This window comes from Meleagris gallopavo, chromosome 14, assembly GCF_000146605.3.
Source record: "Meleagris gallopavo isolate NT-WF06-2002-E0010 breed Aviagen turkey brand Nicholas breeding stock chromosome 14, Turkey_5.1, whole genome shotgun sequence".
NCBI lineage: Eukaryota > Metazoa > Chordata > Aves > Galliformes > Phasianidae > Meleagris > Meleagris gallopavo.
Genome location: NC_015024.2, coordinates 4,691,033 through 4,704,927, shown reverse-complemented (window position 1 = coordinate 4,704,927; position 13,895 = coordinate 4,691,033). Strand labels below are relative to the sequence as shown.

At 40.8% G+C, this 13,895-nt stretch overlaps 2 protein-coding genes across 2 annotated transcripts in view; both read right to left on the bottom strand.

Annotated features, from left to right (window-relative positions):
* Positions 1-622, bottom strand: part of LOC100542184 (haloacid dehalogenase-like hydrolase domain-containing 5) — an 11,429-nt gene extending 10,807 nt beyond the window's left edge. Inside the window, exon 1 of the mRNA XM_031555505.1 lies at positions 464-622. Coding sequence (XP_031411365.1) covers positions 464-622 — 159 coding nt within the window. The remainder of the gene's footprint in view (positions 1-463) is intronic.
* A 1,388-nt stretch (positions 623-2,010) lies between these two features.
* On the bottom strand, positions 2,011-13,833 carry ISY1 (ISY1 splicing factor homolog). Its single transcript, XM_003210046.3, has 11 exons — positions 13,749-13,833; positions 13,605-13,627; positions 12,763-12,814; positions 11,452-11,517; positions 10,697-10,739; positions 10,419-10,531; positions 9,620-9,737; positions 8,958-9,080; positions 5,408-5,517; positions 4,313-4,399; positions 2,011-2,799 (listed from the first exon to the last, which is right to left on the bottom strand). The coding sequence occupies exons 1-11, from the start codon at positions 13,749-13,751 to the stop codon at positions 2,692-2,694; spliced, it is 846 nt and encodes a 281-aa protein (XP_003210094.1). The 5' UTR covers positions 13,752-13,833; the 3' UTR covers positions 2,011-2,691.
* Positions 13,834-13,895: the final 62 nt, after the last annotated feature.

Below are 13,895 nucleotides of genomic sequence, written 5' to 3'. Positions count from 1 at the left end.
CCGCCCGCACGGCGCCGGGAGAACCGCGGCCGCCGTGGCTCCTCCACCGGGGAGCGGTACGTCTCTTCTTTAACAACGCCGACACGCGTTCCGGCACTTCGGGATCACCGCCTTTTGAAAAAGAAGCGAGCACATCGCATCTGTACGGGGCACTGCGGTACCTCGGATGCAGGACCGGTATCGCGGCACTTCCCCGGAATTAACGTGAGGAGCCAAACAGCGCTAGCAGGGGATGAGCACCCCGCAGTGCTGTCGGCTAATGCGCATGAAGCAGATCCGCTCAGTCCTGGCACCGCACTCTGAGCGGTTCTTCCCACCAACCCCTCAGACTGAAGGGACAAACGGACCTCCGGGGCCCACACGGCTCTTATGCAGCGGTAGCAAGAATGAAACAAAGGCAGTGCATTTCTGAAACAACAGCATGAGCAGAGTGCTGCGGAGAACAGAACAACTCAAGCACTACAGAGATCATTCCTTCCCGGTCCGGGCCAAGATCCTGCACAACGCAGAACTCCACAACAGAAAAGCACACGCATGCACACGTACAGTGATCACCATCACCAAGCGCAGTCAAAGCTGAGCTGCTGCACCACTGGTAGTTAGAAGCCCACTGCATCCACATCTCTGAGTCCAGCTGCACACCCAAAGCAGCAGTTAGCAGAGCCCGTGCACCATTCCGTTCTCCAAGCCAAACTGCTAGTTCAGGTTCATGGCTACAGCAACTTCCCAGCAGCCTAACAGCCTGCAAAGCCAGCAGTATGCAGGTATTGCTAGAGGTCACTGCTGAGAAATGACTACGGCACAATTTGTTGGCTCAGACATGCTGAAGAACACTCCTGGTGCAGTGCTGCAGTGTTTGGCAGCTTGCACTGCACAGCTCCACACTGCGTTTTTATGCATACGTTCCATTTCTGTGTTGGTCAGTGGAGATAAGCATTTGCTCCAACAACTTCTGTCTCATTACACTGGTCTTGCTCAGAGCTGTCAGCTACTCTCTTGAACATGAAAACTATCTTGTTTTAACTTTTCCTCATTCTTCCTGAATATTCATTTTTATGCCACTTATCACTTTGTCCCAAATCTTTGGCCTTTTTCTTTCATGCTTATGGTGACAGAAGGAATCAACCACAGGTGTGCATAAACTCCCAAACCACAGCAGACCATAAAAGCCAGTGGGTCTGTTCCCCAATAAGTCTAGCTTGGTTATCTACAGAGCAAAGTTGCAAGTTTTGCATTTTTCTTACTACTAGTCTTCCACTAGAAGAAAAACAATCATCGTACTGAACAACAAAAAAAATACAGCCTACTAGAAGCATGGTTGCAAAAGGGGTTGTTTACAAGCAAGCTTTAACTGCCTTTTTGGCAAGCCCATTAGGCAGTTCTAGTTAGCTTTTTATTTTATATTTGTTCCGCTTTTTGTCATACTGTGGTTTGTTGACCAATGGTAAGGACTTAATAGGCTGCCTGCCAACTTAGTAAGCTCCAGGAACTTGGTGGCTTAGTGCTGGGCAGCAGAGCTTCCACACACTGAACAATCCTGTAGGTGAAGTACACTGCTCTGATCCAGTACTGCCAGTCCATGGGCCTGAGCCAACATAGGAGGAGCCTGTTCTTTCATCTTTGGTGGCCAGACATTTCAGGTAAGAAACTCTGGGAAAAAATGTTGTCTTTCACAGCAGTACAAATAGCCTGCAGATCAAGTGCATTAACTTCTATAAAAACGAGACCAGAAACCACTCAAGGGGCAGGAGCAAAAACCAAAGAACAGTGTCAGAAAAATGCACAGTGCAACTCAAAGCACACCAAATCAGTCAGAAACATACTAGTTTGCTGCTCTGTAACAACAGAGTCACTGTAAGACAGGCCCTCTGCTGTGCTGTCTCTTATCACTATAATAGGCTGTGAGTAGCAAGGGTGCACAACTTCAAATCACTGCATGTCTGATTTCATGATCCCATTCTTTCTGTGATTAAGGAGAAAATGATCCTTAAGCCAGAATGAAACAAGACATCAGTCTGTACAAAAATTTTACTAAAAATATTTGAACAAGGTAAAGATGCAAGTATTTACAATGGCTGCTGAAATATCCAGCACTCAGGCACTTCACACAAACATGGCTATAAACCATAAAAATGGCAACAAATTTAGACACATTACACTTTAAATAAAGAAGCAAATCACTTTCAAAGCCAATCATAAGATCTGCCCATCGAGTCATTTTGAAACAGGTCCTAGGCTCTTCTAGTAAACTAACCAGGCATCAAAGAGGAAGTTACTTCTGGACTCAGGTCAGCTAAATTCAACATGAGAAAAACATGTACACTTACAGTCAGGATACAGAATGGCAGAACCATCAGTCAGATTTCTCTCACTGCTTATAAGTGACTTGGCTTGCTGCTCTACCTGTAAGAGGCACCACTGCATAGACACACAAAGTGAAAGGGCTGAAGACTGTTTACTGAAGATGCAGAGACTGAGTTAAACTAGGCTTGATCTTACTCAGCACCAAAGTACAAGCCATCCTAGCAGATAAAACAAAAAGGGTTTTCCCTTTAGTAGGAAACACTAAGTTAGTCACAACTTACTCTCTATATTCACAGGACTTTCAGAGTTTAAACTTGTTACTGCCGGAATAGAAGAAACTGTTGCTTTAGGACAGATTATAGAACAACAGGGCACACTAGTGCAATGTTATAATCCTAGAAGTCTTTTTGCTTCTTCACTCTGTGCCATCAGAGTTTCACTAGCATACTTCTGAAGAAGCTCCATCTTCTTTCTCCGTACAAGAGCTTCCTCAATCTGCAAGTATAAAAACATGAAGACATTCAGCTTAACTGAGATGCTAAAACCAAGAATGCCCAGCTGTTAAGGGAGAAATGCAAAAGAAGCAGTGACAAGGCCTGTGCTAGTATAAATTAGTGGAAGAGAGATGAATCAGAATATCATCTTTAGTATTCAAATGTTCATGGAAGTCAAAACAAGCAAAACAGTGGATGTCTTTATTTCAGATCTCTGCCCCTCCCCTTTTCAATGAGGAAGTTAGCTGCAATTGTAGTTCAGAATCCAGAATGCAAAATCCCACAGGCATGGAATGATTTGACACTTAAAAAAAAGACTACATTAACTACCGTCTAACTAAGAGAGACTGCTATGTAAATCAATGGTTAAGTCAAAACCAGTCTTCAGTCTGTTATGCTCTCTTCATTTTGAGAAGACCATCAGTCAGAAAGCAATGTTTTCAATTGTTGTTTCTCTCTTTACAGTTTTGACAACCCATTAAAAATATTTTACTGAAGGTACAGAATCATGACTTCATAGCAGAATACAGAATTGTAATCTAACAAGATGACAGTAGGTGGTAAAACACCACAAGCCACCTGAGTGACATCAAGGCATACCTACCAACACATGTCTACTCCAGAATGTTTCTGACTGAGCTACATATCGAGCTACCTGTCATGGTTAATGTAATATATAATGTAATATCCTAGAGCTACTTCAGTCCATAACTGTCATTCAAAGTCAAGCCACCAAAATCATTTTAAGTAAGTGAGGGCAAACTTCAATTTAGAACTAATTGTTAATTTGAAAAAAAATAGTTAGGCCAGTAGCAGAAAAGCACAATAAAGATTTAGTGGGAAACCAGGGTTATCCTGATCATAACTGATAAATAATTGATCAGAAGCAACCACGACTGAGTGCACCTCAGCAAGTTTGCTATCACCACCAACTGGAGTGGTGCTGGACGTAAGAGATGCTATCCAGAGGCCTGACAGGATTGAGAGAGAGGCCTGTGCAAATCTTGTGAAGTTCGTAAGGCTAAATGCAAGGTCCTGCACATGGGTTAGGGCAGTCTCAAACACAAATATTGGCTGCATGACACAGGCTGGACAATGAAAGGAGTGAGAGTAGTCCTGTGGAGAAGGACATAGAATATTGGTGGACAGAAAACTGAACAGCAGCTGGCAACATATTCTTGCAGCCCAGAAAACCAGTCATATCCTGGGTTGCATTCAAAGAAATGTGGTTAGAAGGGAAGTTATTCTCCCCTTCTATCCTGCTCTTATGAGACCCGACATGGAGTACTACACCCACGTCTAGTTCTCCCAGAATTTTACGATTCTATGATAAGTTTGAATGTGTTGCAGTGTTATGCAATACTTCTGACACTTTTGGCAACTCTCTGATGAGGATGGATATAGTAGTGGTACCTTATTTCTAGTCAATTTCATAGCATTTGCAAGAGCACTAAACAGATACAGAATAAAATCACAGGAGCATATTTCTGCAGTTCAGTTTCCTAATGTCTTACCTCCTGTTGAGATGGCACTGGAACATGTGCAATAAATTTCTGTTGGCCTTCTTCACCTTCTTTTTCTTTGCCACCTTCCTCATCAGACTGAAAAAAAAAAAAAAAATGAAGCCACATCAAGTTTGCTTTCTGAAGAAGTCAAACAGTTCTGCAAGAAGGAGCCAGACAGAAAATGGATGGGGATACACAAATGCAGGATGGAGGTGTATAGGACCAAACTACAACAGAACATATCAAGCATCACATCTGGATCTCATGCTGTTTTACATTTTCAGGACTGCTGCTTTTGTTCTTCATACAGTTTCTTCTCTTCTGTGGAAGTAACATGAACATAAAGCCACCATCCCCCCCCTTTTCCATATGTCTCTGCCTGCTGTAGCACTTCTATAAACAAAAGAGCAGCTAAGCAATCAAGAAGAAAGTCCATGCCTCAAAAATAACATAAAATTTTCCATTTCTGTATAACTGCACTGTTTCATTCTTACACCTGAGAGTTGGGCTTATGAACCATGGGATAAAACAACACAAGACACTGAAGGAATGACCAGTTTTAACTTACGGACTACCTTTTTTATTCTAGTGACATACCCACTTAGGTATGAACTGAGATACAGGAACTGGTTCTCATATCTCTTTCACAAAGCTCAGAGAGCATTAGGAATGCTCTTTACTACCTTTGGGTGCAGGGGAAATAAAGAACCAAAACCATGTCACAGCAATGAGTGCACCATCAGCAAAACCTTGTATCAGAATTCAAGTATGAAAAGACCTTGCGTGGATCATACTTAGAAGCATGACTCAAGATTGCACTGTTAACCTTACAAATACCAGCAGTCCAGGCAATGACAGGTAATCAGAACAAGGTCTAAGCTGTTTGCTATTTTTCATTCTAACAAAACACCTTTCTTAGGCACCAGCTTTCATCACTCTCTAAACTTAAACCAAACATACTCATCTATTACTAAACGGGACAATTGAAGAGGAGCTTAGGCAGAACTCAGCACCAGCAGAAAGGTTTTCAGTGAAATAACTCTTCTTTGAAGGAGGCAGCACAAAAGACAGAAAAAAAGTAACATCCCCTTAGCCATCACATACCTCATCATCAACAGCGTAGATATTTACTTCCTCCTCTTCCTCCTCCTCATCACCTCTCGCAAGTCTTGCCTCTCTCTCCATCTTCCATTTTTCCACTGCTTCTGCTATAACTGTTTAGCAAAGGAAAATGTGTATCAAGTGTATTTGAGAGTAACTTAAAGCAGCATGGTCCAGCTATAACCTCAGTTTCCTCCACAGCAGCACAGCAGTCCTCCAATGCCTGCAGCTACAGCTCCTTTAATTTGTCTCCCATTTCCAAAGCTTTTTCAACACTTCAACTTCTCAGTTAAATCCTCAGCATCAGTAACACATCTTTACTGTAATCCTTGTTGTTAAAGTTGTCATTTTGTAGTATGATCCAAATTCTAACCTAGCTAGGATTTGTTAGGTTGCTCTATCTTCACTGTGAAAAAAAACTAATGCAAGTTTTAATAATACAAGTTTTTTTAAAAAACTTCATTAGTCACGTGTAATATTGGTCACATCAATGCTTAAGAATCCTAGGGAGGTGCAAGATTCATGCAACGAGGCAGTAGAAATGCCTACAGCTACAGAAGTCAGCAGTCAAGCTCCTTGGCTCCAAGAGTTAATATTAAAATGCTCTCCCTGAGAAAGCAGAATCTAGATCACATTACTGTGTTCATAACAGAAAAGCTATACAAGAAGCTTTTTTCAGTACTTTGTTAACTTAACTCTTCTGATCACACGGTGAAAGTCACAAGAACTTAGGCAGTAAGCAACCCTAAGTGGACAATGTGTATTAACAGCACCATAGAAGAGAGACATTCCTTGCAATGTGTGCAGAAAAATAACTTTAAGGTTACATTAGCCACATTAACTCAAGCCAAGACACTTACGAAGATTTTTCTCCCTTCTTTCCTCATTTCCATGTATTGGTTCTCCTAAAATCTCTACCCTTATTATTTCAAGTGGCACAATCACAGAATATTTTCTTAAATAGCTACACTCTTAAATAATTCTTAAATAAAGATCTGTATAAATTTTCTTAAATAACTGCATGAATGCAGATGGTTTACCTCTACTGTCTGCAATTAGCAGGATATGCAAGATGAACACAGAGTGGGACACCCTGCTGGGAGTGCTGCAACATACAGCTTCTCTTCCTGTGGGACCAATTGTCCACAGGCCAACCTACTGGTTAAGGTTCCAAGATATGGTGCAAGACACTGGTAAGTGGAGCATTTCTTTGGTTCACTTCCTCCCTGTCCTGTAAATGCAAGCAGTAAGGCACAAACTCAAGTACATGATACTACGAAGACCTTGCCACTGAAAAGGGGAATGTATAACAAGAGGATGACCACAGAGCCACTAGGTATTGACAACAGTTACTCAATTTATAATCCTTTAACAAGTTACTTTCTGTAGTTTTATTTAAACTTTTCTTCCCTCTAACTGTAGAAGAAATGAGGATTTGCCTGCAGTTTAAGCTTCAGTAGAAGGCATTATAAAACAAACAGGAAGGAAGCAGTAACAAATTGCCAGGATGGCTGACCATTCACCAGAAGAACTAGAAGTTCACTAGAACTATTTACAAAACAGCTAAGCTCTTCATAGTGTTGCACTGTCTTCCTTAAAGCCACACAAATATAAGAAGATGGCAAACAGAGCTAGATTTTAAGAAGGATTCCAAAAACTCAACTCCTAATCCTGTCTTTACTGGGCAAGTCAGTAGGACAGAGCTGGACAGTACGTTGGCAAGCATATGAATAAATGTCATCCATTGAGTAAGTTTGTGTTTCAAAGGAAAAAGAAAACAACACAAGCATGTTGAAGTTCCAAGAGCTGACAACTCTGTGAAGAAATAACATAGGCCACCTAGATTTCAGGATTTCCAGAAGACTCTAAGAAAGCTTAGCAGCTGAAAGAGGAAGAACGCAATACAGATAAGTAACTAGCTGAAATGTAAAACACTGTACAGTTAATTTTCACAAGAGAGGGAGGTAAACTCTTGACTTCATAGATGTCTCTCCTGCAATCTTTTACATGTGTAAGCATAAAAAGGCAGAGAATTAGCTTAAATATTGAATTGTTAAAAAAAAATAAAAAACCCACTAACAGATATAAAGATGAAAGGCCCAGAAATGCCTTATACAGCAGTCACTGATACCTTTGTGACAGATGAGATCAGACAGCTGAGCACAAGTTACCCACAGGGAGAAAAGAAATCTGAACTTCAGAATTCATCACCTTTCCTGCTTGGTCTGATTTAATGTTCAAAAAGACTTTGAATCACACGAAATGTAACACTCAGTATCAGTCAAAACCTGACTAAACGTCAGTGAACAAAGATGATAAAAATACATGAAACTGTTTTGGTACAAAGAAAAGAATGTGTACATAAGAATACACCTCTCAAGCCTGCACAGAAAAACAAGGGAGGAGGTGTGAAAAAATTTTTGGCAGCCTGGAGAGGAAATCTTTTCTTTCTTTTTAGCAGAAAAATCAAGAGAGCATCAGCTATCTTAGCTAGAGATTTAAAGCAAAGGCAGCTGCTTCTGGTCTTCAAAAGACCACTTACCTAACAAGCTCCTAGCAGACACTGTATCTTTGAGAAATAACTATCTACAGATTCCACAAGAGGAAAAGAAACAGAAATAAGAAAATCAATGAAGCAAACTCTAGATTCTATCAGCAATTATATAAAAAAGAACAACTCTGGTTCAAGAATAGCATTAGCCACAACAGGAGGCTAAGAATGAACTCAAATACTACTGCATACAGCCCCCCATCTCCCCTAAGTATCCAGTCCAATGTTTACTTTCATATTTACTTATTTCTCATAAACCTGAACAGGATTAAAATGTATACAGGAAATCTCCTGCAAATTTCAGGTCCAATTCCTTCACTGCTTTTCATAGGAACTGATATGCTGGGTTAAAATCAGGTTTATCTAGTCCAGTATTGCCTGTAAGTGTTTCTGGCAGTCCAAAGCTTATTTCCGCTGTATTCCACTCCTTTTATATCTGCGAAAATTTTCCTCTTCTGGTGAGAAGCCCACCTTCTAATAATTATGGATACTAACAGATGTGCTGGATTTGGGCAAAGCAGAGTATTTCTAAGATTGGAACCACTGTGCCAGCTGCAAGTGGGAGAACTAACTAGAGGAGGCAGAAGGAAGTTATTGACAAGACCATTGCTTTGTTACAAAACACTACAGTACAGTAGGAAAAAAAATGTGCTTATCATTCAAAAAATGTATTTGGTTGGGACTGACAGCACGGGACATGAAATGTCAAATCTTGTTATTTAATAAGATAGAAAAAAAAGTTAACTGTTCATTTCAGAACTGTGCACCTCTGTTTGGAATTAGGCTTCCCCAGGAAAGAGGGTGCTAGATCCACAATCAGAATTACTAGAGAATGTCACCATGAAATAACATACAAGACAAGTAAAAAAAGTTGTCACTTCAAGAAGAGGTTAAGAGTGACTTCTGTCTACACTAGAGGTTACAAGGATACTCGAGTGTCTACACATCTCATTTCAAGTAAAACTCAATGACTACTGACGTTGGATTTTGAATCTCGCATACCTTTCTTTTCATGTTCTTGTTCCAGGGGCTCTAGAATACCATCATCTTCATCCCTGTAGCCATAGTATTCTGCATCAATGGATTTCATCAGTTCTGCTCGAGTTTTCCGAGGTGGTGGGAGGGCTGGAAGAACATGACCATCCTTCTAATAAGTCAATCTTGATAGTTTGCAATACATTTCTGGTTCTTACCAACATCACAGCCATTACAGCTATCTCATTAAGCCAACAACCAGTGGATTATTTGAACTGCTGACAGTATCAGAAGCACTGGTATTTTATTCTGTCCTGCAAAAGAACCTGTCTGAACACAAGATTGATACTTCTTATCACATACTTCCCAATCTCTGGCAACCCTATCTTCTTTTTTTTTTTTTTTTTCTTGTCCCTATCCTCAAGTCCCCACAGTGACCAGTATTAGCATACAAAATGAACTAGAAAACTGTCCTAAATTCCTGCAAAAAATTTAACACCTCCCATAATTTTATTTTATTTTTTCAGATGGCAAATAAGAAAGATCTGATTCAGCAGGCCTGCCAAGCAATTCTCACTCATTTCTGACAAGATACAGTTACTAGCATTTTCTATGTACTACAGTAGACACTGTCATCAAGAGCTACTGCTACGTACATTCATACTCAGAAATAATTGATATTTACTTACGCTCCTTCTCAAAAAGTTCTCTAACTCCTGGTAAATCCTTTGCAGCTCCAAAGTATTTGTAACCTCTGTTTCCTGGAACTTCTTTCCCCTCATGATCTAACATCCTCGGTCCGATTCTCTGTAAAATAAAAAATTAGTTGCTTTATTCTATTCCTCTTCCATTTTTATTTTCTGCTTTCCTGGGCATCTTTATGAGATAAAGGATTGAGAAAACAGATGCAGGGTGGTTTGAACTGATAGAGAACAAGTACAATGCCCTCATAGCTCATTTTTATATATCATCTACTTTTACCAGACATCACACATTAAAACAGCAATGTAAACCACGAAGTGCCCATAGCTGATTCACCTTGACAAAATATCTAAAGCTCTTTTATTCTCTGTGCCAGTGTATTTTGCTATCCCACAAATAAGCACCAGTGTGACTGACAATAAACACACATTCAGTGCTCTGGAAAGTGAGTCTCATTATTTTGTTTTTAGTGGTAACGAGGTGACCCAAGTTAAAATCTTTCTACACACTAATGAGGTACAAAACAGAAAAAACAATGCCTACTGATGGGTAAAATCAGAACATTGCTGTGAACTTTTAACAGAAAGGTAACACCACTTAAAGTAGTGTTTCAAAAGGAAAGTCAGATTTGCTCATCATGGAAACAAGTATGTCAGATTGTGCTAGAAAGAATATTTAGGGACTGAATTCCTCTCTAGTAAACATTGGACAAATAATAAACATTTAACAGATTTTTCTTATTAGTCACTTGTAAGAACCACACAGTACAAAATAATCTACACTTACAGCATAATCAGGACCTCCCAGCTCCCTTATTCGGACTTCCCAGTGCCCTTTTTCCCTCAGAAGTTTGTTTATTTCATCGTTCAGGTCCCGAATTCTGAATTCACCTAATCCAGCTATAAGAGGGAAAACAGACAATAAATTAAGCGGTTTACAAGAAGCTCCAGAACACTTCAGAATTAATCCAACTCTAAGCATATAGCTCACATAAAATACCATTACTTCTACTCTAACCAGTTAGGATTACAGGTTCAAACAAAATTTTATTAGAAAAAACGTACCATTTTGAATCTGTGCCACTTTCTTGGAAATTTCCCCAATGATCTAGTTAAACAAGAACAGAGAAGTGAATTTCTCCATAACGGAAAAAAAATCCACCCCCAACCAACTAGAAAACCTAGTAAGACCTTTCTAGAAGTTGCTTTGATCCAGAAAGTAGATCCGAGCTTAACAATTTCAAATAACAACATTTTATTCAGACAAACTAGTACCCTAGAGACTTAAAATACAAAGAACTATTTTTCAGCAGCAATCATAAGCAAGTTTCTAATAAATATTTCCAGCAACTTCCCCTTTGACTTTCCAGGCAAAGAAGGGCAGAAAGTACTGCCTGACAGGCTGGTCAGCCCAACCAAAGGGTTATGGAACAAATCCTCCCAGAAGAGGCTCCCAAAGAAGTGAAAGACCCAGGTGGTGACTAGAGCAGCCAATATAGGATTTGCCAAGAGGTAAGAATGTTCATCCAACCTTCATTATGAAGGTAATCAATCACTTGCATGGGGGCTCAGAATAAGCTGTGAAATCCCAATCCCATAAGATAGTAAAAACTGAATTGAATATGGTCCTAGGTAGTTAAATGTGGCTAAGCCAGCTCTGGACAAGTGTGGTGAATATCATATTCCAGTGTAAAGCATTCTGGGATTTAACTGCCAGTATACTCAAGAAGTCTGGAACACTTGGCACTTCTGTTTCAGACAGCCTGCTTACAGAAGTTCAATCTGTTACAGAAATAGAAAAATCTATAGTTTCCCATTACCTGCCGTCTCCACTTCTCAGCTTTTGGCAATTCATTACACTCTGATGCAAGGAAAGGTCTTCGCTCCTATGTGATAAAAAGCCACACTCAGCAAAGCTTTAATCTAGCAATATACTCACAGCATTCCATACAAACTTTACCTCTCAATTAGTCCCAAACTACGCTATCAGCCTCCTGCTGGTAACTTCTGCTCTCACAATTTTTTTATAAGTAAAAAAAAAAGACTATTTACAGACCTGCCAAAACAAACCATCAAAAACATTACAATATACTTAAATTAATGTTATTCAAAGCAAAACTTGTCACCTGTTTCTTCATATCACCCCACAATACCATTCTACAAAAACAATGCTCCATTTAAGACAGCTGCAATTCACATCATTTTTAGCATACTGCCATCTAAATAAAACCCACTGGTTTCCAAGCAGCTATTAATTTCAGGCCTTTCTTTCTTAACTGCTACTATCTAAATGCTGTAACCTTTCTCCAGCATAATTTCATTTTACCTTCTCCCCACTATCATTCATCCAAATGATGATTTTCCTAATCATCACAATCCACTGACTTGCATGCACAAGATGATATTTCATCTTATTTGCAGGACTCTGTGTGCAAGTATTTTGACCTTTTCCCTACAGTGCTTCCACAAGTTTACCCTTAAACATCAGGCAGTTATGTACAGCTGCAGACATCACATGTTGGTTTAGTAACATGCCAATGTTGGGTCATATGCAAACCTCGAGTTCAGAATGATCCTGAAGGTCCTGTTTCAAGATTATTGTTATACCAACAAACAGGAAGATCAGAAGACCTTTTCTGGGAAAATACCCAATATCCAAGCAAACCCTATGATTACAATCAGTAAAAATAAGCGTATGCTCATCAACTTCCATAAGCAACTGCAAAGATAAATCTCAAAAGATCATTTTCTGCCCAGCACACTGCCTCCAGCTAAGTGCCACTACAGCTTTTTAAACGACTTGATATTCTTCTTCCTAAAATATTACATAAAATGTAAACAATGTCCAATCTTCCCCCCCCCTTATCAGCCCAGCCAACTTACCTCTCAAACATACATATACACAAGCTTCAGATCAGGTCATTTAAGAAAATTCTATTCACCATTTTTCTCTGGTCAGGCAGGGAAACACAGTTCCTACTTGAACACTTCCCAGATGACTAACATCTAACTCCTATACAACGCCTTTGTCCAGCATACAGACCTTCTGAAGTCCCACAGGTATGTACACGGTTTGCATGCCACTCAGAGCTAACAAAGCCTTAAGGCTTTTTGTTTGTTTCACATCATACCTTAACTTTTCCTTCTTCAAGCTGAGCTTGACGAAACCTTGCCAAGGCTGTCCTGAAAATTAAAAAAAAATACAACAAAAACAACAACAAAGGAAGCAAAATTTACTTCTACACATCTACACTCCAACAGAAGCAAGCTCTGCTGTGGCTTTTTGTTATAGATTTAATATAGTTTGTAGAAAAGCAAGGCTTACACATCCATTTACTAGCTCTTCTCAGCAGCAACTGTTTCAACTCTAGAAATCCTCAGGGGTTAACTTACTTGATAAACACAAACTCTAGCAAGAAATGAAGTAATTTTTCTATTTAGCATATTTCAGCATGTTAAATTTTTAACAGCAAAGGGTATCAATAAGTTATAAGCATCAAGGGTAAACAAAACAAAAATCGAGAGGAGAAAAGCTTCAGTGAGGAATGCAGCAGTTTGTAGCCAAGCGTATTGGCAGGACTACTTTGAGTCTCACACCTGAGCAGACTACACAGGCCCCACCTTTTAAATACAGTTACATTCGTTTATAAGATATTCAGTCGTTATGTTAAAGAGCACAAAACAACCGAGAGCAATTTACACCTTTCCTTTAACTACATAACCGTAGTCGGCATCTGACCGGTTCCACGCGCCCCATTAAGGAGCCGTTAAAGAACAGAGCTGCTGCCAGCACGCGGTACTGCGCCGTTCGGTGCCGTCAAACCGCGCGACACGCGCAGCAAGGCGCTGACAAGCGCTGTCGGAGCGGCAGTGCCTCACAGCGGGTCGCTGGATGCGGGCAGCGCAAGGCGACAGGGCAGAGCCGCGGAGCAGCGAGCACAGGGCCTGCCGCCCCATCCCCAGCCGTACTCACATGGCTTTCTCCGCGTTCCGAGCCTGTAAAGGAAAACAAATGCGTTACTCCGGACGGCGCCCGGCCGCTCCCCACTTCCCATCCTCCCGGAGCAGCCCCAGCGCCACGCAAAAGACAACACCGGGGCCTAGGCCCCGCACTCACCATGGCTGCAGCCGATCTCCCGACGCCCCCTCAGACAGGACACGGAAGCGCCGCACCGTCACCCCGGAAGCGGAACTTCGCCTCAGCGCGTTGCACGGCGGTAAAGGCTTCCCCTCGGCGCCTCGCTCTCGTGCGCGTGCGCACCCC

What these genes read in the sequence shown, in the direction of transcription:
- ISY1 (XM_003210046.3), bottom strand. An exon ending in TGGGAGGTCCTGATTATGCT is followed by an intron (nt 9,738 to 10,418) that starts GTAAGTGTAGAT and finishes TTTATTTTACAG; the next exon opens with AGAATCGGACCGAGGATGTT. An exon ending in ACAAGAACATGAAAAGAAAG is followed by an intron (nt 5,518 to 8,957) that starts GTATGCGAGATT and finishes TTTGCTAAACAG; the next exon opens with TTATAGCAGAAGCAGTGGAA.